Here is a 26,415-nt window from a genome sequence, read left to right on the forward strand (position 1 = left end):
ACTCTATGTTGCCAGAAGCATATCATATTATTGTAGGTAAACTAGGAGAAAATATTTTGACAGTGATTTTACCTTTAAAATTATAGTCCTGAAAATTTAGTACATTTTTGACAGGTCTATTTTAAAGGATATGATTTCTATTTTATATTCTGGTTTGCATCATTTTTATTTAATGGTCATATTTATTCCCCCATGAAGGAATCCATAAACTAAACTAATGTAAAACTAAAAGAGAAAAAGAAAATGTATAAACAAAAGGTGTTATTTCATTTATCTGGTGAATACTAAGGTTGTGAGCACATTTAACTTTACTACTGTGAGTAGTCCCACTGAAATCAATGAGACTACTCACAGTAGTCAAGTTAAATACAAGTGTGTTGCAGGATTGGAAATTTTGAAATTTTTTGTAAGTGAAACTGATTAGTGCTCCAAGGATCTTTTTGAGAGACAGCAAAAAACTATTTGTTTTCAAAAGATGAATAAATGAACTCAAACTCAATAATAACCGGGAGTAAAGTAAACAGAACCATATCAATACTTTTATCTAATTTAAGGTTACAAATTATCATTATTATTTTTAACTAAAGGTAAACTTTTCATAATTTTTTAAAAATTTGAATACAATTTCAAGTAACAGCCTGGTGCCTAAGAAGCGATTAATCTTTATGTAGTTCCAACAGTGGGGTAAAAGACATTCTAATTTTATTCATTTATATGCTCATAGGGAATTTGATCTACTCCTGACACATGCAGTGATGTGCGTCTACCTGCACACTGACCCCATAACATGCAACCCTTTATCACAATTTAAGGGCAAAATTCTCCTCACAAATCTGCAGGTGAGCACCATATTTTGGGGATGTCCCACTGAGGTGTGAATTTTGAGGGGTGAACATTGCTTGGTATCTGCAGAATGAATTTAATTCAGACACTTTGTGCCTGAGGTACTGAACATCACCCTTTTTCATACCACGCAGGTACAACCTTTCATTTTCTTGGGGAAGATGGGAGTCATTAGGAATTAAATGTAATATAATGTTAGATTTTAGAGCTTTACATTAGAGCTTTACCCCCCTTTTCTTTGACTGTACAGGAAGCTGTATAATCACTCTCCCTTTTTCCACCCCAATCTCCAAAGTTTGGAAATACAGTATACTGATTTCCTTATAAAAAGGCTCAGACCTCTGTTCCTATTCTGTTTCTGGTATAAGGGCATGAGCCTTCCAACATTCCTTGCATGGGAAGTACCCACAAAATGCTCAGTCATTTTGGTTCACTAATGTGATTATGTACTGGAAAGTTTCTAAGGAGTTCAGCTCTAGTATTCCTGGTGAAAAATAACTAATCAAGTACAGTCCTGATTATCTGAATCGCTCGGCAGACCCTAAATATGTTCTGATAATCAGGACTATGGATAATTGGGAGGCAGCCAAGAATCAATAGAAAAGGGAGACAAGCTGGTAGTTTGTTAGAAAAAGAGGTTTCAGTAATAGGGATTGTATTGTATTTCTACTTGCCACCACGCACATGGAAGATCAGGCTAAAGGGAAAAAACTTATTTCCAAGGACTGAAGAAGCCCTGCCACGTTATAGCTAGGTTCTATAGCAATTGGAGCTCACTTACAGCAACTTTAAAATACTCTGAATAAACTGAGAATCTTGTATCAAACTCAGACTTCCATTTAAAGTAGATTTTGCAGATATTAGGCCTCATTTGAGGAAGAAAAATAACCTTCAGTGCTCCTATTTTTAAAGGTACTAAGCACAAAAACAAAACAAAACAAAAACACAAAAAAACCCAACCACCACCAAAGCCAGGTGACAAATTATTAAATTTCCCCACAAAATTAAGATGAGCTTTCTTCTATTTCTTGAGAGAGTACAGTTTGAGATTCACAGGGTAACTGGTATGAAATACAAGTTTATGAAAGCCCTCTTATGAGCAATTTTATTCCTATCCATGATGGCAGACATTTACAAAATCAGAACAATTGACCATTTGGGTTCACCTTAAAAAATAACTTATAAAGCAGTGATATACGCAGCACAGAACAGTTCGGGGGGGAGAGGGAACGCAAATTTTAATAGTTAAAATGTAAACGTGAAAAAAAGATGGAATAAAAGTCTCTATTTCTTATTTCTACTTAAGATGTCATGTGATAATATTTTACAATGTCCTGCAGGTCTATATATGTATATGTGTGTGTATGTATGTCAATATAACATATCCACACACATATACATCTATCCGCACTTATACATACACAGATAATTGTTTGCAGTTCACTCTTGGGCAGTTCTGTTATGCCACTCTTTACAGTTGTTTGAATCATGTTTGGACCCACTTTCTTCACAAAACTGGGGAGATGGTAGGAAAAGATGGTGGGTCTGGTTGTGTCTGAGATCCTTTTGTTAAACTGTACACTGGGACTTGTAATTTTCTTCTGTAGTAGCTCTCTGAAGAGGGCCAACTCACTGCGGTCTTCATGAGGAGACTTAGTATGGATCACACACTCATTGTCATGCTGGGGGAGTACTGAAAAAGAGGAATCCACATTTTAACAACAATTATTTCATAGGTTACTAACATTCCGCCAGAAGCATAACAACAGTGAGCTTGAATTTCAGGTCAGTATTCTCTTTCTCACACAGGTGATTTTAATCTTATCCTATAGTTGTACTGTAGCTTGTGTCAGGACTGCAGTGTAATTTGTAATGCATTTTACATTCATTGTATATATAACTTTATTTATTATAAAATACAACATAACTTATGAAATGAATAAGTAAAACTAGATTGGAGGGCAGCTTTCAGTTGCAGCTAAAGCTCCAGAGGACCCTATTGGCTAATGCTGTCTGCACTTCCTTGAGTACTCTACCATTCCCTTCACTGGTCACTGTTAGACATCTTGGGGGCCTGGTAGAAGGTCCACTTGTGGATCAGGTACCCATCTGAATGGGCTCTCCACTATATGGGGTGGAAAGGCGGTGGAAAGATGACATACTGGAATGAAATCAGACCTTTGGATTAATCTTAAATTCTACTACAGTATAGATTTTAGGAGGCTAGTTGCATCAAATTTCAGTGGTCATTCTTTATGCAAACTGGAAATCCAATCATTACATTAGACTGCAATATAATTGTAATACAAATTGAACTGCAGCCCTGATACAGGCTACAATCCTCCTCAAGTTAACAATACCTCATCACAAGTTACTAATTAGATACCACAAAACCTCCAAGAGATACACATTTTAATTCTTATTTTACTTGGAACTTGCAGGCTGAAGAAATATTTCATTAGCTTAAAGTCCTTTATGTAGGGGGAAATGTCTGGATATAAACATATTGGTATTGTTGAACCTGGTGTGAAATAGTGCTAAATATTAATTTTGCCTTTCTACAAATGATATATAATTAGAAATGTCCCAGAGCCCAGGAGTTTGTATCTGACCTTTTCCCAGTGTTGAAGGATGTTCAGAACCAGGGTTTTGGTTAGATCTTCTCTCTAATACAAGATGCTTAGAACAGACTAATTGGGAAAATCTGTTTTGACCTTCATAATTTTCTTTGTTTGGTCTCGTCTGATTTAGGGCTTGTTCCTATCAGCTTCTGAGCCCTCTCATCCTGATCCTGGAAAGCAATTAAGCATGTGCTTAATTTTAAGTATGTGAGCAGTCACTGAATGGGCCCACTCAGATGTTCAAAGTTAAGCATCTACTTAACTGCTGTGCTGGACTGGGGCCAAAGTGCTCATCCCTCCGGAAGAAGTTGTGGCAGTGAATATATATTGTTCTGTGTTGTATACAGATAAAATGCTATATAAGTTATTAATTTGTATTATTGTTATTAACATGCTGCCCTTATTTTCAAGCAAATTCCTGGTGAATTTAATGGGAATTTGCCTGAGCAGGGACCCCAGGATTTGGCCTAATAATAATAATATCCATTCTAAGAAGCCAGGAAAGGAAGCGGTAGATAAGTGGCAGAGAAAGACTGACAGAGCCCCAGGAGACTAACCTTTGGCTTGTTACTGGTATCTAGAAATACGATTCTAGCAAAACGTTAGGAAAGTCAAGTCATGGATTCATTCAAGTAGGAAAATAGCAGCCAGGAGCATTAAGCATACAGTAAGTGTCTGAGAAAACTAATTTTCTGTGGCGTATTACTGATAGTATATGTCATTCTTTTAATGAGTTTGGTTTGGTGAACTGGGCTCTGTCTGAGCTTTCAGATTGTCTGGACTGTCTGCATCGAGTAAAGCACTATCTTGACTATACAGGATCAAACTTGATGGGGGAATTTTGGTAATTGTTCTTTTGCAAATTTTGAAACATCACTCTTTTATGGAGACATTTTGTACGAAGTCATTTTCCCTACCATTTCAAATAATTCAAAGATGCCCTCTTCATAAAGAAACACATACTGTAGCTAAAATGTAAAAAAATTGCTTGTTCTTCATACTCATGTTAATGTCTACCGAAGAAGCAAAACAAAAATTCAGTCTGATTTTCATGAAACTTGCCATGACAATTGACCTTGGTATGAATAGGAGAAAGTATGTTTAATCTTCATAGATACCCGGCTAAATTAATAGAGTTGTACTCACTTCTGACAGCAGTGAATGCCACTAAGAACAGAAGTGTTGAAGCCACTCAGCATTTCTGAAAAATCAGGACACTTCTATTCAGGAGGTTAAATGGGGATTTAGAAATCTAACTTGAGGCACCTGGCCATGAACATTTTGGTCTTTACTTACTTTGGAAAGTATTTTAAATAATTTTTGCTTAGCCTCAACCACTCAGCATTTTTAAGAGTTTTATTTGTCACAGAATGAACACTAGAGGGCATCTTTGTTTTTCTAGACCTAAAACCACGTCATGTTTTATGAAATAATAAGTCTTTTAGATTTCTTAGTGGTCTAATTATGTGCTTTCAGTGTAGATACAGTTCTGAAAGACATTCCTACTCTGGAAAACATACTACCCAAGGGGTCAAAGATTGGGCAGTCAGAAACTGAGAGACAACTTTGGAAAGATTAACAGAATATGAGGATCAACTACGCTGTTCAGATTTTGACTGACAAATGCACATCTCATCATGCATTTCTGAATATGCATATGGTATGCCCGACTCTAGGATAATTATTACTCCTGTGCTTCTTACTTTTGTTATGTACTGACCACTTAAGTTAGGGATGGAATTTCTGAAGTAACTCTCTGCCTCCTGGCTTTTAAAGTTTAAATTCAATCCTTGATATTATTTAGCACAATTTTTGTTCAGCAGATCAATATTATAATATTAGGGACTTGTAAAAATATAGAAAAAAATTGTATTAAAGATACAACTGCTTTTCCTGAAAAGATCCTGGGATTGAGTACCTGTCATATAGCAAAATAGTCAAAGAAATACTTACACTCTCACTCTGAAAAGGGTTTAGGAAATTTCCACCCATTTCACCATCATCTCTGGGAGTGCCAGGCTGATTACTCATGCTCATATTACTGGGAGAGTTCTGGTAAATAAGATTTAAAAATAAAGGGTAAGTATGTTGTAGATTTGAATTCCTTTCCTTGCTTCATAATGTTTGTCAAAACAACACCTACACTACCCACTGGAATCTCTGAAAATGACACAGAATATATCTTGCCATCACAGCTCTGCACTACATATATTTGAATGAATGTTTGTAATCTGGAAAAAGCTGTTTCCCGCCTATAAAATGAAGAAAATTACTTACCTGTAGTTCTTGTTCTCAGGTTAGGCCTGGAACATTTTCCCACTGAAGTCAGTGGAAAAACTACACTTGACTTCATTGGGAGCAAGATTATGCTCTGTCATTAAAATAAATCACTATTGCCCTGATTCAGCAATCAAGTTTATGCGTAACTTTAAGTGCATGAGTAGTGTTCACATGCTTAAGTACCTTGCTGAATGAAGGCCTATATTTGGGGTCTCCACCACTAATGTGTGGCTGGTTGGGAATTACCCCAAGATCACAGTTATGAGCTGCTAAACCACTTCACCAATGGATGTTATGCACATACTATACCTGCTGCTGAATATAACAGACAGACACCATCCTGACTGTAAGCTCTTTGGGGCTTATTATCACAATCTATAATCCACGAACAACCCCCCACACCAGCTGCCTTTCTCCCCTCCCTTCCTTTTCCCCATATGACTGGAGGGGTGTTAATGGGCCACTTCACCTTGAATGGTCCCTTGACATATGTATTAACAACTTACGGTAAACAATTTGTTCCACCTTGTATTCAGCTATGACAATCTGAGTACTTTTCCCAGACCTGGAGAAGAGCTCTGAGTAGCTCAAAAGCTTGTCTCTCTCATCAACAGAAGTTGGTCCAATAAAACATATTACCTTACCCACCTTGTCTCTCTTAGAACAAAGAAGATACTTTCACTCTAAGGCTATGTCTACACTAGCACTTTTGTCGGTATAACGTATGTCGCTCAGGGGTGTGAAAAACCACCCTCCTGGGTGACATCAGTTACACTGACAGAAGCGCCGGTGTGGACAGCACTATGTTGGTGGGAGCACCAACATAGCTACTGTCACTCTTTGGGGGTGGTTTAACTATGTCGACGAGAGAGCTGTGATGCTGTAACGTCTCTAGTGTAGACATGGCCTAAACCCCTACTGTCAGGTGCTTCTAACTTTTTCAAAAGCTAGTCATTGGGCTGAAATTTCTTCTGCTTCCCTTCAGCTAGAGCAAGGTAATGTATGTTGAAAAAAGTGAACCTGCAGTTTGATTCAGCATGGTTTTGCCATGAAACAACCTTTTCATGTTAGTGTGGAGGTATGAAACTGATGAACTTGAACCTCCAAGGGAACAGTTTGCTATCTTCATTCTGGGAATCATCTACTTCCCTTCTCTCAGTGTAGGTATTCTGCAATAAGCCTGGAGGTGGTCTTGCAAGAGCTCATGCTCTAGAGAACCTACAAGTTCTGGCACTTCACCTGCTATGGTATGTAGCTAGGGGGTCTCTGCTAATAGGTTAACTCCAATTGACTTCAGTGGGGATAAGAGTGGGCCCTATAATTATAATAGCTCACTATATTTTTTAGTTTGTGCTACCAGTGTGCTTAATAACCTCAAAATTGCTCAAAGTTATGAGCTACTAAACCACTTTACTAGTGGACATTTGATACAGGTGTTTTGCATAGCTTTACTTTTAACCCAAAGTTGCATGTTTTCTTCAGAAAGCTTTAAAAATCTTGTTAGTTTTTTTCTAAAAGTTATTTAAATGCGTTTTTCACTTGGGTAACAAAAAAGGTTTTGTTTTAACAGTTAAATGGAGCAAGTGTGTATTATTATTAAGGAACACTGATTTCTCATGTGTGAAAATAGCTGGTTGAAAAATAAAGAAGTCACAAAATGTAACAGTATGGTGCTTGAGTGCAGTATGTTACTTTCCTTTCTGAATTAACTATGCACTGATTGCCAGATAGCAGCTGGCATGAGTAAGCCTATATGTGGATAGCTCAGGGATCGGCAACCTTTGGCACGCCGCTCGCCAGGGTAAGCACCCTGGTGGGCCGGGCCGGTTTGTTTACCTGCCGCGTCCGCAGGTTCGTCCGATCGCGGCTCCCACTGGCCGCGGTTCGCCGCTCCAGGCCAATGGGGGCTGCGGAAAGCGGAGGGGGCCGAGAGATGTGCTGGACGCCTCTTCCCGCCGCCCCCATTGGCCTGGAGCAGCGAACCGCGGCCAGTGGGAGCCGCGATCAGCCGAACCTGAGGACGCGGCAGGTAAACAAACTGGCCCGGCCCGCCAGGGAGCTTACCCTGGCGAGCCGTGTGCCAAAGGTTGCCGATCCCTGGGATAGCTACACCTTCACAGAAAAATACATTCATGTCAGTGATTCAAAATACATGTAAGACCTTTCAAATAAATGCACTCTGTATTCAGTGGGGTTGACTCTTTGATTGAAACAAATGCAGACGGGGTAAAATTCCACTTGTTGGAGAAAGGTCACTGTCAGGTGCTACATCACAGAAGACCGGTAGTATCCCTCTTGGGTAAGGAGGGCAGCCTCAATATCTACTATGCAGAAGGGCTTTGAGGTGGCTCAAAATATGTTGGTGGGCAGGCCAGGGGGAGGGGTTACTGGAGCTCTGCTTACATGGATCCCGATACCAGAAACACCCCCATGTGGGACAGAAGTACAGCAACGGCTACTCCAGCTTGAAGGCTGCATCAATGACTATGGAGGGGTGCAGAGAAGTTGGGGGTATGGATTATATCCACCCCCAACCACTAGGCTCCAATTTACATATGCTTTGGGGGGGGGGGAGGAGTTGTGAGTTTCATGCATAAAACATTTATTATAGGAATCACGGTTCTTCTTTTTTCATTTTTAACCAAAAACTTAAATGCAAAAAGCATGCCAATGTAATATTACTGCTGAGATTGCCAGGAGGCTCAAAGTTTGGATAATCACATAAAACCTAATGCAGTCATCTATCACATAACATACATTCTATCAAGTCATGTAAGTTAACACTATATAGCATAGCACAAAATACTACATTTGCGCAAGGAGACCAAGTTACCCTTGCTATGAGAATTATAACTCAATTTGTCATCTTTTGTGCATGTTAAATCTCAACTACATTAACATCTGTTTAATACAAAGATTTTTTTAAAGCTTGTTTATATCAGAACACATTCTTCTATTAAAATAAACGCACAGAAACATCATTCAGTGACAGTTAAGGTTGAATCAGGACACACTCCCACCAATTTAGAATCCAAAAAGCAAGTTAAGGGAAAAGTCTCCTGCATTCCTTGCCACTCTCATATAACCTACAGTGATATTGATAACATACTCCAACACTCTATAAGGCTTTCACTTCCACCTCCATGCAGATACTGAAAAACAATATGACTCCAACTTCATCAAACTCAAACTTTGGTGCAAAACCTTAACAATGGCTAAAATGCTTTTCTATCAACAAATCAGCACATCTAACTGTCACACACTTAATACACTTAGGCCTGGTCTACACTAGGAGGTTATGTCGAATTTAGCAGCATTAAATCGAATTAACCCTGCACCCGTCCACACAATGAAGCTATTTAGTTCGACATAGAGGTCTCTTTAAATCGATTTCTGTACTCCTTCCCGACGAGGGGAGTAGCGCTAAATTTGACATGGCCAGGTCGAATTTGGGTAGGTGTGGATGGAATTCGACGCTAATAGCTCCGGGAGCTATCCCACAGTGCACCACTCTGTTGACGCTCTGGACAGCAGTCCGAGCTCGGATGCTCTGACCAGCCACACAGGAAATGCCCCGGGAAAATTTGAATTCCTTTTCCTGTCTGGCCAGTTTGAATCTCACTTCCTGTTTGGACATCGTGGCGAGCTCAGCAGCACTGGCAACGATGCAGAGTTCTCCAGCAGAGGTGACCATGCAATCGCAGAATAGAAAGAGGGCCCCAGCATGGACTGATCGGGAAGTCTTGGATCTGATCGCTGTGTGGGGCGATGAGTCCGTGCTTTCAGAGCTGCGATCGAAAAAACGGAATGCGAAGATCTACGAGAAGATCTCCAAAGCCATGACGGAGAGAGGATACAGCCGGGATGCAACGCAGTGCCGCGTGAAAATCAAGGACCTGAGACAAGGCTACCAGAAGACCAAAGCAGCAAACGGACGCTCCGGATCCCAGCCCCAGACATGCCGTTTCTACGAGGCACTGCATTGCATTCTAGGTGCGGCCGCCACCACTACCCCACCACTGACCATGGACTCTGATGATGGGGTATTGTCGACGGCCGCTTCCTCGGAGATGTTCGCGGACGGGGAAGATGAGGAGGACGAGGCAGTCGACAGCGCTTACAACGCTGATTTCCCCGACAGCCAGGATCTCTTCATCACCCTCACGGAGATCCCCTACCAACCCTCCCAAGGCGTTAACCGTGACCCTGAATCAGGGGAAGGATCAGTCGGTAAGTGTTTTAAACATGTAAACATTTATTTGGAACAGAACAGGAATGGAATATTAACAATGGGTTTTTCATGATTACTTTGCCCTAGGCGCTTAAGTTTTTAGTCCTTGCCAGTGCAACTACTGCAAAAGAATCTCAAAATGTCTGGTTTTTCATGATTAGTTTGCCCTAGGCGCTCTACTTTTTAGTCCTTGCCAGTGAAGCTACTGGAAAATTAGGTCAATGTGTCCGGGGATAGAGCTGAAATCCTCCTGGGACATCTCCACGAAGCTCTCCTGGAGGTAATTTGAAAGCCTTTGCATCAGGTTCCTGGGGAGAGCGGCCTTATTGCGTCCTCCATGGTAGGAAACTTTTCCGCGCCAGCCTAGCAGCAAGTACTCTGGGATCAGTGCCTCGCACAGCATGGCCACATACGGCCCTGGTTTTTGCTGGCATTCACGCAGCATGCGGTCTGTCTCAGTGTCAGAAATCCTCATCAGAGTGATATCACTCATGGTGACCTGCTTTAAATTAGGGGAATGTTAGTATTGGGACTGATTGCCTGTTCCTTTACATAACTGTAACCGGCGGTTTACAGGCATGCGGTGGAGGCGGGACAGGGGCAGCATACAGAGATCTTTCCCGGGTACAGCCGCGAGGGGGGTGGGACAGGGGCAGAGTTCATGCTGGCCGGATTGCCGACAGCAGGAACTGTCCAACGCTAGGGGCATTGCTTTGAACGTGAAAGGAGGGCAGTGCTATAAATTAAGCTTTCAGCAGCCAAAAGTCTACGGCTTACCATGTCCGCCTGCTACCCGAATTCCACTGTCCTGCCCCGCTTGTCTGATCTCCACTGCAAGACCCCAGGCACTGAATGGGAAGGCCGAAAATTCGACCTTGTCCTGAGTGCACATGTGATAGGTGCTGTGCATGGTCTTGTTCACAAAGAAAGACTATGTTCATTGTTCACAAAAATGTATCTTTGTGAGGAATTCACTCCCTTTTTCCCATCCCACAGCTGCGAGTGTCTCCCGACCTACCCCGGCATCCCCCTCCCAGAGGCTGGCGCAGATTAGGCACCGAAAGAGAAGGACATGGGACGAGATGTTCTCCGAACTTATGGGCTGCTCCCGAGCCGAGGCGGCACAGCAGACCCAGTGGAGGGAGAACATGTCGCAATACCAGCGATCACACAGTGAATGGGAGGACAGGTGGCGGCAGGAAGACCAGCAGGCGACTCAAACGCTGCTTGGACTAATGAGGGAGCAAACGGACACGCTCCGGCGCCTTGTAGATGTTTTGCAGGACCGGAGGCAGGAGGACAGAGCCCCGCTGCAGTCTATCTTTAACCGCCCTCCCCCGCCACAAAGTCCCATCCCCCCCTCACCCAAAGTCCCAAGAAGGAGGGGCGGCAGGGGCCATGAAAACAGTCACTCCACCCCTGCAGACTGCTCAAGTACCAGACGGCTCTCATTCCCAAAGTTTTGATAAGTCCTTTCCTTCACTCCAAAAGCACCTCACTCAAGCCCCCGTCCCAGTGTCATCCCCTACCTGTGTAGTTGTTAATAAAAAATACGTTTCTTTTAATTACTGTTTCCGTCAGGTTCTTTTAGAGGAGAGTGTGTCTGAAGGGGGTAAAGGGGGTTGGGAATTGGAGAGGACAGTCACCTTTACCAGGGTACAGACACGGGGGCAGGTTCAGCAGCAGTTCACACACACATTGCAGTCACTAGGAACCCTGGTCAGTCTGGGAGGTGGTTTCCATGTTCTGTGGGGGGGGGGGGCTATGTGAGTTTGTGGCAGGGGACGGTGGTTACAGATCGTATGCAGCGGTCCTTAGCCTGGATGACAGAGCCATGCAGCAGGGGATCTGTAACCGTCCTCTCCCGCCACAAAGTCACATAGCCCCCACACAGAGTCCCGAAAAGGAAGGGTGGCAGGCTCCGTTGAAACAACCAGTCCACCACTGCAGACCGCTCTAGGAGCAGGAGCCTGTCATTCCTCGAGTTTAGAAGCATCCTTTCCATCACTACACCCGCTCCCCACCACAGTCAGCGTCCCAGTTTCAACCCTTTACCACGAAACCGTTAATAAAGAAAACGGTGTTAATGAACAAAGTTCCATTTATTTTATTTTTAAAGGTGTGTTGGAAGGGGGGCAACGGGGTGAAGGGGGTATGTAACTGGAGAGGATAGTCAACATTAACTGGGTAAAGAAACGGGGGCAGGTTCAGCTTCTCTTTAAACAAACTTAATAGTCACAGGTTACCCTGCTCACTGTGGAACCTAGCTTTCAAAGCCTCCCGGATGCACAGCGCATCCCGCTGGGCTCTTCTAATCGCCCGGCTGTCTGGCTGGGCGTAATCAGCAGCCAGGCGATGTGCCTCACCCTCCCACCCCGCCATAAACGTCTCCCCCTTGCTCTCACAGAGATTGTGGAGCACACAGCAAGCTGCAATAACAATGGGGATATTGGTTTCGCTGAGATCAGAGCGAGTCAGTAAGCTTCTCCATCTCAACCTTGAGACGTCCAAAAGCACACTCCACCACCATTCTGCACTTGCTCAGCCGGTAGTTGAAGAGTTCTTTTTCACTGTCCAGGGCGCCTGTACAGGGCTTCATGAGCCAGGGCATTAGCGGGTAGGCTGAGTCCCCAAGGATCACTATAGGCATCTCCACATCCCCAACAGTTATTTTGTGGTCTGGGAAGTAAATACCTTCCTGCAGCCGTCTAAACAGACCAGAGTTCCTGAAAACACGAGCGTCATGAACCTTGCCCGGCCATCCGACATTGATGTTGGTAAAATGTCCCCTATGGTCCACCAGTGCTTGCAGCACCATTGAAAAGTAGCCCTTTCTGTTAATGTACTGGCTGGCCTGGTGCTCTAGTCCCAGGATAGGGATGTGCGTTCCATCTATAGCCCCACTGCAGTTTGGGAATCCCATCGCGGCGAAGCCATCTATGATGACCTGCACGTTTCCCAGGGTCACTACCTTTGAGAGCAGTAGCTCAACGATTGCGTTGGCTACTTGCATCACAGCAACCCCCACGGTAGATTTGCCCACGCCAAAGTGGTTTGCGACTGACTGGTAGCTGTCTGGCATTGCAAGCTTCCAGAGGGCTATGGCTACTCGCTTCTGGACAGTCAGGGCTGCTCGCATCCGGGTGTCCTTGCGCTTCAGGGCAGGGGACAGCAACTCACAAAGTTCAAGGAAAGTTCCCTTACGCATGCGAAAGTTTCGCAGCCACTGTGATTCATCCCAGACCTGCAGCACTATGCGGTCCCACCAGTCCGTGCTTGTTTCCCGGGCCCAGAATCGCCGTTCCACAGCATCATCATGACCCACTGCCACCATGATATCCATGGCGCGGGGTCCCGTGCTTTGCGAGAGGTCTGTGCCCCTCTCAGACTTAATGTCCTCACCGCGCTGCCGTAGCCTCCTCGCTCGATTTCTCAGCATCTGCCTCTGAAAAAGGTGGATGATAAGGTGCGAGGTGTTGACAACGGCCATAACTGCAGTGATGGTCACAGCGGGCTCCATGCTCGCAGTGCTGTGGCGTCCGCGCTGTCACTCACCAGAAAAGTGCGCGAACTGATTGCCCGCCGGCGCTTTCAGGGAGGGAGGGCGGGAGTGACGGTTGAATGACGACAGTTACCCAAAACCACCCTCGACACATTTTTTCCCCAGCAGGCATTGGGGGCTCGACCCAGAATTCCAATGGGCAGCGGGGACTGCGGGAACTGTGGGATAGCTGCCCACAGTGCACCGCTTCCAATGTCGACGCTTGCCCCGTTAGTGTGGACTCACAAAGTCGAATTACTGTTCTTAGTGTGGATACAGACATTCGACTTTGTAGTATCGGTTCCACTAATTCGATTTAAGTAAAATCGAACTACTCTCGTAGTGTAGACATACCCGTAGGAAGTTATTCTGCCTTAACATTGCTGAGGTTGCTGTTAAATGTTTGCCCCCAACTCCCGCAGAGTCAGAATTTTACCTTAAGTAGCTGGGTAAGGCCAAATATGGTGGGATAAGAGTGGCATGTTTGTTTCCCATTATGAAGAAACATTTTAAAATCATGATACAAACATCACCTAGGTATAACTGATACTGTATTTATCAGCACATGAGGAGCAGCATTTGGTGCAAGTCACAGATCTCAGAGTGTTTTAGTTTTTTTTGCAATAGGTGACCAAAAGGTGGTGAAACAACCCCCCCAAAATTATAAAAATTGGTAATTTTGCTACTTACTATTCTTTCTGTATCAAACCAATTTTCATCAGACAACCAGGAAAAAATAAATTATTGTTTAAAGTTTACTTTCTGTGTTTGGGTTTTTTCCATTTTATTTATTCAAATGAAGGTTTTAAATTTCTGAATCAACGTTAACTGTGGAGTCATGACCAGTGACTCCATAATATGTAAGCTGCTGTAGCGTTAGGTATAAAAAGTTAAAAAGCAGCTAAACCGTTGTAAAATTTATTTTATGTGATCTTTCAGCACTTTTGTTTGTTCCTTAGAGATCTACCCCTATTTTATCTTTCTGTTTTTCCCTGTGTAGCACTGAACTTTGAAATTTTGCATTCACTACAGTATGCCTGCCCCAAAGATTCAAATTCCTGACATAAATGCTTTCATACCAACTCTTGCTGGGCTGCTTTGGTGGCCAGTATGGGGCCTAGTGCTGCTGCATGAGCAAAGCCTCCAAAGCAAGTTTTTCTTTGATGACTGCACAAATTCCATTGGTAATTCAAGAAGTTTTGGTTATTAGTAGGGCTGTCAAGCAATTAAAAAAATTAATCGTGATTAATCGCACTGTTAAACAATAATAGAATACCATTTATTTAAATATTTTTGGATGTTTTCTACATTTTCAAATATATTGATTTCAAATATAATAGAATACAAACTGTACATTGCTCACTTTATATTTATTTTTTATTACAAATATTTGCACTGTAAAAAACAAAAGAAATAGTATTTTTCAATTCACCTAACACAGGTATTGTAGTGCAATCTCTTTATCATGAAAGTTGAACTTGCAAATGTAGAATTATATATAAAAAAAAACGGCATTCAAAAATAAAACAATGTAAAACTTTCGCGCCTAGAAGTCCTACTTCAGTCCTATGTCAGCCAATCGCTCAGATAAACAAGTTTGGTTACAATTTGCAGGAGATAATGCTGCCCACTTCTTGTTTACAATGTCACCTGAAAGTGAGAACAGGTGTTCGCATGGCACTGTTGTAGCCGGCGTCGCAAGATATTTATGTGCCAGATGCGCTAAAGATTCATATGTCCCTTCATGCTTCAACCACCATTCCAGGGGACATGCATCCATGCTGATGATGGGTTCTGCTTGATAACAATCTCATCTGAATCAGATGCCACCAGCAGAAGGTTGATTTTCTTTTTTGGTGGTTCAGGTTCCGTAGTTTCCGCATCGGAGTGTTGCTCTTTTAAGACTTCTGAAAGCATGCTCCACACCTCGTCCCTCTCAGATTTTGGACGGTACTTCAGATTCTTAAGCCTTGGGTTGAGTGCTGTAGCTATTTTTAAAAATCTTACATTGGTACCTTCTTTGCGTTTTGTCAAATCTGCTGTGAAAGTGTTCTTAAAACGAACAACATGTGCTGGGTCATCATCCGAGACTGCTATAACATGAAATATATGGCAGAATGCAGGTAAAACAGAACAGGAGACGTACAATTCTCACCCAAGGTGTTCAGTCACAAATTTAATTAATGCATTATTTTTTTAACAAGCGTCATCAGCATGGAGGCATGTCCTCTGGAATGGTGGCTGAAGCATGAAGGGGCATACGAATGTTTAGCATATCTGGCACGTAAATACCTTGCAATGTCGGCTACGAAAGTACCATGCGAAAGCCTGTTCTCATTTTCAGGTGACATTGTAAATAAGAAGCAGGCAGCAGTAACTCCCATAAATGTAAACAAACTTGTTTGTCTTAGCGATTGGCTGAACAAGAAGTAGGACTGAATGGACTTGTAGGCTCTAAAGTTTTAAATTGTTTTGTTTTTGAGTGCAGTTATGTAACAAAAAAAACTACATTTGTAAGTTACAATTTCACAATAAAGAGATTGCACTACAGTATTTGTATGATTTGAATTGAAAAATACTATTTCTTTTGTTTATCATTTTTACAGTACAAATATTTGTAATAAAAATAATAATATAAAGTGAGCACTGTACACTTTTATTCTGTGTTGTAATAGAAATCAATATATTTGAAAATGTAGAAAAACATCCAAAAATATGTACTAAATTTCAATTGGTATTCTATTGTTTAACAGTGCGATTAATCACAATTAATTTTTTAATCGTGATTAATTTTTTTGAGTTAATCGCGTGAGTTAACTGCGATTAATCGACAGCCCTAGTTATTAGTGCCTCTCTTATATGCACAATTTCAGTTTTCTTGTTTCCTCTACCTCACTCCACCTCATAAACGCTTTATACTTTGCCACTCAGTCAGTCAATTATAACCTTTTCTACACACTGTAACAATGAACTGATCTGATGTAAAATGTATTCTAGCAAGTCTGGGCTAATTTTCTAAACCTCATGCACAAGATGATCAGCCTCACTAAGATGCTTTTTTATTCCATTCAGGTCTTGTGTCAAGCAGAACTCAACTGGGCTTGAGGAACTAGCAACAAATGCAAAAATGTGTGCAACTGCACACTTAATTTCCACAAACAATTTCTGTGATAACATCTGTAATATGGAAACTTGCTTGTCTCAGTGACATTTAAGTTAAAACCACCAGATGTCATCTAATTTTGCATCATACTGTAAATTCCATGGGACTTAGTTAAAGTAATAAATTGGCCCAAACTCACTCAAAAGGTTCATGAACAAGAGTGAACCTTTTGATGAAACAGCTCAGGGTTTTGAGTTTGTAATGAAACCAGGTGAGTTATGCATGCTTTCAGGTTTCACTGCAAACACTTTTTACATAGCTCTGGGCCTCTTGGACAGATATCACAGATTGCTGCATCATCTTCTGATGCTCTGCTACAAGGAAAAGCTAGAATTTTCATGACAGAATAATGACACCATATCTTGAAATCATATCCTAAAACTATATTTAGTGAGCTCAAAATCTCAATCTAAAACATGTAGGTTTCTCAAAAGAAACTCATTTCATTCTTTTGGGAGATGGCTGAGAATTTCATTCTAGCATTTCAAATGAATAAAAACAGTCATAAAATTTGGAATGAAACAATTATTTAATTAATTTCTATCTTTATAGATCAAAAACACAAAAGTGCAGAATGGTTAGTTTTTAACCAGTTATATCTGTACATGTTGAAGAAGCAGCACAGAATATTTTATATGGGTCTAATTCTAATACCTTCACTCATCGATTCCTCATTTAAATCAACCCTTAAATTAATAACCTCAGAGTTAGCAAATTTTTACAGAAAATATTGTGCATTCAAATACAGTATTATTTTTGTAGGTGCCAACCACTAATGGTTGAACATTCATATTTCATATACTGATAAACTGTTTCTATGCTCAAAATACAGTTTCTTCTCTCATTATTTTAATTTAGTTTTTAGGGAATTGGAGTGCTGATTAAGGCTATTAGCATTGTCTTCTAAAGGTGAGAAAAGCTATGATACAATGCATAAAAATAATATCCTTATGACAAATCTCCAAATTTCTCTCTTCCCACATTTAACTAAGTTTGATTATTAAAACTGTATTCATTTGTTTTACCAATATGCAACAATGTAACATAATTAATTAGTTTATGACTTGGATGTACATTAATCACATGCAGTAATGACCATTATTATGTTCAGGAAAATATATAAATGAATCGGTTTAATAGTCCCTATTGACTATAAAGATTACTTTTAACCTTCCAACTAATGCTGATTCTGCCTGAAAGAGCTGAAAGGCCCATAATACACATTTAATTTGCAATCAGAAATGTAAAAAAAAAATTTTAACAACCAAAATTACGTGATATTTAAATACAGTAAAATATAATGCTAAAATTAAATATATTTTATTACATACTCACTTTGGAAATACTGTCCATGTCTCCTGAGCCTTAAATTAAAATAAATAAATAAATAAATAATCATTTAGATTAGTTTTGAACTGCATTCTCTAAGAGTTTATCATTTTCTGCACTTTGAAAAGATAGTATAACAGCAATGGGCTAACATAGAGTTAGTTATGTTTGAGTTCTTCCCTTCCCACTCAGGAAAATTCTTCAGTCATTATAGTAGTCTGTTAGCATTAGGGTCTTGTTGCATGGTTGTGCCTGCAGTTTGTGTGGAAAGATGCCTCCTCTCTGCCAAAAGCAATCACAGTCCCTGTGCTCCGGGGCAAGGCAGGCACTGCTTTCTCTGTGTGGCCCCAGGTATATACCTCACTGCAAAGTGGTAGGGAGGAAGACAGGTCACAGCATCGGACTCTACAGTGTTCTGCATTGGCATTCTTTAGGAGGGGGCAGCCTGTACACTACCCTTATACACTGGGAAGCTCAAGGAGCTCCCCTGGGAGGTGCAGCTCTGCATTGCTCCTCTCCTATGACAGTGCCTAAGTAGCAACCCAATATTAACTGTTGTAACTAGAGGAAATTGTAAACATATCTATAGACAGCTAATGCTCCTGATGGAAAAAATAACCACAATTTTTAGTGCACTGTAGCCTTCCAAGAGTCTCTAAAAGAACTATTGTTGTATATTAAAAAAACTATAGTAGAAAATCTGTCATACTTAATTTGCTAAACACTGAATATATGCAATCACGTTTACTGATGAAAATACTAATCATATGCTTAGTGCACATAAAGTTCTTCCACTATCACTTCAGTTGTAATTAATCTTATAACTAAGAAGTTATTGTCAGGCTACAATATATTACAGCAAAAGTTTGTGATGAAGTTCAAAAAAGAGTTTTTAATTGACTTGGAAATAATGTGCATTATTTTTAATTAAAAAATGAAGCCATTTTACAAAAAATATTCATAAAAGGTCTGCTGCAAAATCACAAGATAGCCTTATTCAAAGTAATCTAGGAAGTTCAGAGACATGCTCCATAGAGACTGTTGGGAATTTGTTATTGTTGAATTTTAATTCCTCAGGATCAGTCTGCTAAGAGAGGTTTTGGTGCATTCTTTCCTTAGCTTAAAATCCAATTTTCTCATTTTACCATAGCTTTCTCCACTCTCCTCATTCTTCCATGCATCTTGTCTAACAATCTTCAGTTTCTGGTTTAGATTCAGGACTGAACTATGCTAACTTCTTCTGGCATAACCTGAAGTGCAGGACAGAAAGTCTGTGAGGAAGGGTCAGGGTTGAACAACTGCAAATTTTGTATAATTCTACAAGGCTTCCCCAGATATCACTACTTTTCAGAAATTATAATCTACACAGAGTCCGTGGCTCCTCAGACCTCTTAATGACTGAACAGCTTTGGAGCTTTGTAGGATTTCCATGTCTGCAGCCTGCAATGCCCTGCAATCTACACTGTTTCCATTTCTTCTTCACTTCTTACCTGCATAGCTTTTATAATGTGTTCATTGGGCCAGACCGATATTATAAAAAGAAAAATATAGCTAATAAATATTAAATGAACTCTAAAAGTTACCTAATATGGCTTTTCTATACATAAAAATATCATATCTGTAATGTCAGGTGTAATTTTGCAGGAGAGTTCACATTTGGGGAGAAAGAAGAAAACATTTCAAACATTTCTCTGGCAGGCTGATGAAAAACAGAAGCTATTTGAAGCTGTTTCATGGGGATGAGCTATTAAAAGTAATGCTTGGGAGGATGGATGAATGGGTAGAGTGCAAGTGAGACAGTTAAAACTGCACGATCAATATAATTTATCATTTAGTTTCACAATTTAATACATAGATATCAATAGATGTGGTATATTGTCTCCATATATTATTTATATGATATATAAATATACAAATATGTAAGTATCTGCATCAATTTGTGATAAAGACATCTTCTGATTACTTGTGTTTTTGTGGGGGACTGGGGAAATAGGGAGGAGGAGAAAGCTTTTGTCATCTTCCACATTAGTTTAACATAGTGTACTATAGAACAGGTTTAAAAATTATATTCTGTTAATATACAATATTTATAAGCGACACCTTATTAGACCAGATACATAAGATTACATAAAACATTTTTGAACTTCTGATTGATGTTGATACAGTATTTCTAATTTTCAAATGATTTTATATACAATTGCCCACACAATTTAGAGCTGTGGTTATTGTGGAGTTACTCATAAAAAACAGTTCTAAAATCAGTATTTACTAGATTTGTTATCCTTACCTAAAGATCCATTCATATGATGTGATTCCATTCCACCCAATCCACCCATAGGTCCATCTGACCCTGGGCCCATTGGAAACTGTAAAAGGATTATGATAATATATTAAAATTGATATTAATGAATGAATATATTGCAGATAATTTAATAAAAACACAGTAATAAGCACAAAAATAGAAACTGAGAAACTGAATTGTATAGTCTATCTCTGAGTGGATTATTTGTATGTGATTTTCATTTACATTGTTTTCACTTCATTTTTTCCAGCCTTTACCTCAGTTACCGTGTTCTGCACTGCTGGAGAATTCATGTCTGTGCAGAGAGTTAGCCCTTAGCCTATGTACCGCTTATGTCCTACTGAAGTACTACGGTTGGGACTTTCAAAAGTGCTCAGTGATTACTAAAATCTTCTCCTGTTGAAGTTAATGGGAGTTTCACTATTGACTTCAATGAGAGCAGAGTTAGGCCAGCATAGTCCACTTTTGGAAATCCCATACTACCTGTGCTGAGCATCACAGCAGACTACAGCGCATTACCACTGCAACAATATAAAGTTCTGCCAGTTCAGCATTTGGATTTCACAGTTTATCATTAAACCTGGGTCTTCAAATTGAGAACACAGATATTTACAGCACTTCTAGATAAACATGCAATGAATTTCAATAAATGCACTACAATTAAACCATTACTTAAGTTCTTGTGGCCTTTTTTCAAATGGACCTCTAACTACGTGGTCTGCATGCATAAATGCCGTCTAAATTGAGGGCAACTATAAGGGTTAGAAAGAGAAGGAAGTTCTTTCTAAAAATCCAAGTTTTCATCACTTCCAGAATGGCTGGATGTTTTGCCTAAAATAATCAGTGGTATCATAGTTAATATTTAATGGTTGTCATTAAGCTTCATATTTAACACTACTCAAATGAACAAGGCAGATCTCACCCTTGAGAAAGCTATTGATTTTATCCATCTATAGAATTGGTAATAAATAATTGACTGGGTCACATTCAGAAGTTTTCCTTGCATTATTAAGTAGAAATATATTTTTGTAATTAAAGTTTAAGTTCTGCACATACTAATGGTAGCTGATAGGGTGTACTACTGTGACGAGAACAGCATACCCCAGGATGACAAATTTAGTTATCTACCTAACAGATTTACATGCTTAAAGTTTTTACATGCACAAATTTCAAGGTATTCAAGGTGCTAAAGGATTGTTGTGTATGTACCACAAGACTCATTTGAAATATTTCAGAGACATTAAAGATGCAGAAAAATATGAGTTTTGATGATGGGAAGCAAGTGATGTGTACCCACTCAAAATGGGAAAGATAAGCATGATTCAGATAAAATGAAGGTCTGGTGAATCAGTGCATGAATCAAACAGGGCTTCACAGTGCAGAAAAATACATGATAGGTTCATATTTACATTAGATCTGTTGGGTCCAGGTGGTACTGCATTCATTAAAGTGTACATGTTGTCTCCAGAGTTAGTTGAATCTGAAACAAATATTATTTTAATTACCAAGATGTGATTTGAGATAAAACTGCTCACCTACTACACTTTCTCAAAATTTTGTTAATATTTCTCCTATGTCTGATCCAATGTTACAGAGTGACAATATAGTGGAAGATTTCATTGTATCTCTATTCTTAGCCAAATGGCAGAGCTATGAAAAGAAATAATTGCAATGCTCCCTAAATGGCTTCTGTGACTACTTCTAGACTGAGTTTATGCATTATTGTTAACATGTCTATAAATCTTCAAAAATTTGTAACCACTTAGTTCCTAAAACACTTTTTCTAAAACCTCCAGATTACTTTACTAACTTTCTGCAGTCTCTGTGAAAGGAGAATTTCTCACTTACTAAATACTTTTATGCTCTAGTTTCCACCAGTGCTGATCAATGGGTAGCTCCTCCTTATGCAGATTTCAGGTTAGTAGCAGCCAATGAAAAGCTCTAATTTTCATGTCTGTCAGCCAGCTAAACGCTGTCTCGTTCTCTCTCCCTAAGGCTTGAAAACTTCCAAAGCTAAAATCTCGATTTTAACTAACAAGACAATGAAACCTATGGAACTATTTGACTGAACTAAGGTTTGAGTAGAAGCCAGAGCCCAGAAAATAATTAGTAGGTAAGAAATTCTTGGTTTTGAACCATGGCTTGCCACCAGTGGTAAGGATTCCTCATAGACATTTTGCAGAGAAGAGAAGACAAAAAAGGACTGTAGCCAGGGAGACAACATAGGGAGACCATTTCCCCAAGAAAATAGCAGTTGAGAACACATGGTCAGGGGCATCCCATCCCATCCAACAAAAGCAATTAGTCTCTGTGAATCACCAAGTGCAAAAGGACACATCCAACAATGGAATTACATCACATCTATGATGTTTGTAGAAAGAGCGGAGAGACAGCCAGGTAGCTGTGTTCCACAATTCCTCCACAAAATCTCCCTTTTCTCTGCCCTATAGACAATGTAAAAAAGACTCAAGAGAGCTTTGAGCTTAACAGATCAAAGATAGTTCACCACTTTCTGAGACAAAGTGGGGGCAATGGGAGACCCTGTGCATGTCCTTTGAAACAGACTTACCTCTATTTACATAGAAAGGTGAAAGGAGGAAAAGCACATGCCTTACTGAAATGCCTAGGAATTAGGAATGCATCCTTGGCTAAAGCTAGAAAGTGTGATACCTACTCCAAGGGGTTAAAATCAAGCCCAATGCATAGTTCCTTCAAGAGCCTCACTACTTTGATAAAATTTTCTAAGCATTAACTAATACTGGTGAGATAATAAACCCATTATATGCATGGAATATCACTACGAAGATTCTAGTGTACTGTCTCCTCCATCCATCCCAAGAGAGGAGCTAGACCCAAGCATTCAGACTGGCATAAAATCTCTCTCTCTGTCTCAGAGATTGAAAAAAAATCCTATTTGGCTTCTTCTGCTGTCATTGAGAAACAAGTTCTTTAAACACCAGGTCCTTCTGAAAACAGATAACATGGCTCTCCTCAAGGAATCATGGCTCCATTTTCTGTTAGTTATTGTCTTAAACACATACCAGTGGTTTGGCCCACTGGGACACTAACAGTTGGAGGGTTTTGTTTTCAGACATTAGTTCCCTTGGTAGCTTTCCTGGTGGCTCTTACTTGAATATTTTTATTCCACAGCTTCTCTTTCCTCCATCAAAACAAAAGGCTTGTTCATAGTCCACATTAGCCACTTACATATGCCACTGGCAATTTACTGCTGTGTTGAATGTTTTCAGAAGTACATGCTATTGCAGAGCTTGGTTTTACATTACACTGAATATTTATCTGCCAGCACATATTAGTCATCTTCTTAAGTATTGAACAGGAGAGGAATCCTCTTTTTTTTCTATTACAGGTTGTGTTTTTAAAATTCTAGCCACATATTTAATGAGGTTTTTCCACCAGTATAGGAAAACTTCCATGGAAGGGTTGGGAAGCTCTGCTTCTGGCTCTTAAAAAGGACTTCCCTATCCTTTGTGCAAGTAATGATGGCAGGGAGGTAGGAATAGGTGGGTCTGAAGATGTAAGGTGTCACAGAGATGGAAAGGTCTCTAGAAGTGGTGATCAATGACCTCTTGGTTGATGAAAGGAGGATGAGAAGGAGATGTGCTTCTTAGGAGTGGAAGATTCCCAGAAGAAGTCTGATTGATCTAGTGAAGATCGGTTAAGTCGGGACACCAGATCAGAGGCAAACACTTCCTGCTTACCAGATCCCTGATGCTATCCATGGGAGGAGAGGAAGTCTTGTGTATGTCCACCCTCCACAACCTCTTCTGATTCTTCGTTCACGTCAGGAACTTTGGAGAACCTTGATGTCGGGAAACACTTGCTACTCTTCTTAATGCAGAGCTAGCTGGCTGAGCTGAAGCTATGGGACGCTCCTTTAAACTCCCACTTGAAGCGTCCCCCAGCTGGATACTCTGGGGACAGTCTCACAGGATACATAAAAGTTGCTGGCAAATGTGCACTGAACAACACTAGCAGAAACAATGCACATTCAGTTTTATCTCTCTTTTTCCTTCAGGTTGCTAATGGAGACCAGAAAAAAAAATGGTCTTGAGAGCCCTGGATGGAGCCAGTAAAATCAAATTACCAACCATACTGCATCTCTCCAGCAAAGCAGGAGGAAGTCTGAGGAGGGAGGGAGGGAGGGATGGAGGAAGGGAGACAGAGAAGAAGAGTGCAAAAGTGAGAGCTTTTCACTGACTGTTGCTTGCTGAAATATATATAAGGTGGATCTGTCCATTTGTCTGCACTGGTAGCAAATGGGCACAGGAAGAACTGGAATACAGAATCTGTATATTACCTACTTCCCCCCCCCCCCCCCGAATGTTATTTACATTGTCTTTAAATGTTCTGATTAGATTTGGATACCTGCAGGACTAGGCATGATGGGTGTTCCTGGTGGCCCTCCACCCCCTGGAGGACCCTAAAAAGGGTAGAAAATATTCAGTTAATATAAAAGGAAAAATATTACAGTAAAGACTGAAGATAATCCAAGTGACAAAAGCACATCATAAAGGTTGTGAGTTGTTCTGGTGAAAAGGAACACATTTCCATAGAACAAAAGAAAGATGTACTCCATCGTCTATTTTCCTGTAAACCAGTGAATTTACTCAATGGCAGACTAAAGCTAGTGTCATGGATCTGCAGGCTCAAGCCCTGAATCCCAGTATGTGTAGATCCCTGGATCCAGAGAGATCCACTGCTCAAAAACTTTGGGTTCTGCTACTGTCTGCCAGTACTGGAGTACAGAAGGGATGCTTTGTTCAGGGCCCAAGGGTGTTAATATACAGCTGATTCTCTACTATAGCCAATTTTCCAGCTGGTATTGCTCTCTCCTCACTGACTGTGATGCAGCAGGTTGCTAACTGTAGTGTCAACACTGGCAGAATACGCTACTGCTTGTTGTCACACTGTACAGGGATCACATGGGAGAAGAAGAGTTGTTCAGTGGAAGTCTCTCTCTGTGGAATGTGTGGCTCAAACTTTGGTGGATCCAGGCCCTGATAAACTAAATTCAGTTAATAAAACATCACACATTCTCTTTTTTTCATATTTGTACACATATAACTCAGGATAAATGACTTGAGATTAATGACAAAGTCTCAGCACAAGATCAGCTTGGTAAATCTGAGTACAGATCTGCAGGTATATTGCTATTACATTACAGATAAAAGAGAATGGGAGCTCATCTAGTATTTGCTAAATCCATTTAAAAATAAGAAATGTCTATTTTCTTTTTTTCTGTTAATTTTCTGTATTTCTGTGTTGCAATTTTTTCTGTGAAAACAAACCATTTAAACAGACTGCACTGGTTATTGAACAAGCTGTTCTTTTCATTTTCTTTAAAAAAATTACTCCTATTGTTTTGTTCTAAATAACTTAATTCTTTAGCATCATCAGCACCATAATTTCTTCTGTGCCACATTTGCAGCTACAGTAATATCTTGAAGTACAATGAAAAGTTGACTGGTTACAGTTTTGATTCAAATATTCTAATATGCAATAAAAAATTAACCCTGAAATTTTCCATAATAAAAATGCTATAAATTGCTATTACTAGAACGTAGTTTTCATTGTCATAGGTCTTATTGATATTTAAAAATAGCACATTTTCTATCAAAAAGAATGATTTTGTTTCAATATCCATTCTGTTCACTTCATGTCATGGAGCATACTGAGATTTCAAAGTGTGATTGTTCCTGTTTGCTTGAAGGGGCATTGCTGAGATTTGCTATAATATGACCAACACATTTTTGGAAGGCGGGGGGAAGTTTTGGAATTAGAACAATTGAAAAATATCTTTGTGTATTTTGCCGCCTCAAGTACGGCAGTCAGGCAGCCTTCGGCGGCATGCCTGCGGGAGGTCCACTGGTAATGCAGATTCGGCGGCATGCCTGCGGGAGGTCCGCTGGTCCCGCGCCTTTGGCGTACCCGGCGCTGAATTGCAGCTGAAACCGCGGGACCGGCGGACCTTCCGCAGGCATGTCGCTGAAGGCAGCCTGACTGCCGCCCTCATGGCGACCAGCAGGCAGCCTCCCGCAGCTTGCCGCCCCAGGCACGCGCTTGGTGCACTGGTGCCTGGAGCCT

At 40.5% G+C, this 26,415-nt stretch overlaps 1 protein-coding gene across 1 annotated transcript in view; it reads right to left on the reverse strand.

Annotated features, from left to right (window-relative positions):
• Nucleotides 1–570: 570 nt before the first annotated feature.
• SSBP2 (single stranded DNA binding protein 2) overlaps nucleotides 571–26,415 on the reverse strand; it is a 283,155-nt gene continuing 257,310 nt past the window's right edge. The window contains exons 11-16 of the mRNA XM_024217035.3: nucleotides 24,697–24,751; nucleotides 21,720–21,790; nucleotides 20,296–20,374; nucleotides 18,015–18,043; nucleotides 5,418–5,516; nucleotides 571–2,536 (exon numbers count right to left, since the gene is read on the reverse strand). Coding sequence (XP_024072803.1) covers nucleotides 2,507–2,536; nucleotides 5,418–5,516; nucleotides 18,015–18,043; nucleotides 20,296–20,374; nucleotides 21,720–21,790; nucleotides 24,697–24,751 — 363 coding nt within the window. The 3' untranslated portion in view covers nucleotides 571–2,506. The remainder of the gene's footprint in view (nucleotides 2,537–5,417; nucleotides 5,517–18,014; nucleotides 18,044–20,295; nucleotides 20,375–21,719; nucleotides 21,791–24,696; nucleotides 24,752–26,415) is intronic.

Source organism: Terrapene carolina, unplaced genomic scaffold (assembly GCF_002925995.2).
Source record: "Terrapene carolina triunguis isolate 2854851 unplaced genomic scaffold, T_m_triunguis-2.0 Scaffold69, whole genome shotgun sequence".
NCBI classification, from domain to species: domain Eukaryota; kingdom Metazoa; phylum Chordata; order Testudines; family Emydidae; genus Terrapene; species Terrapene triunguis.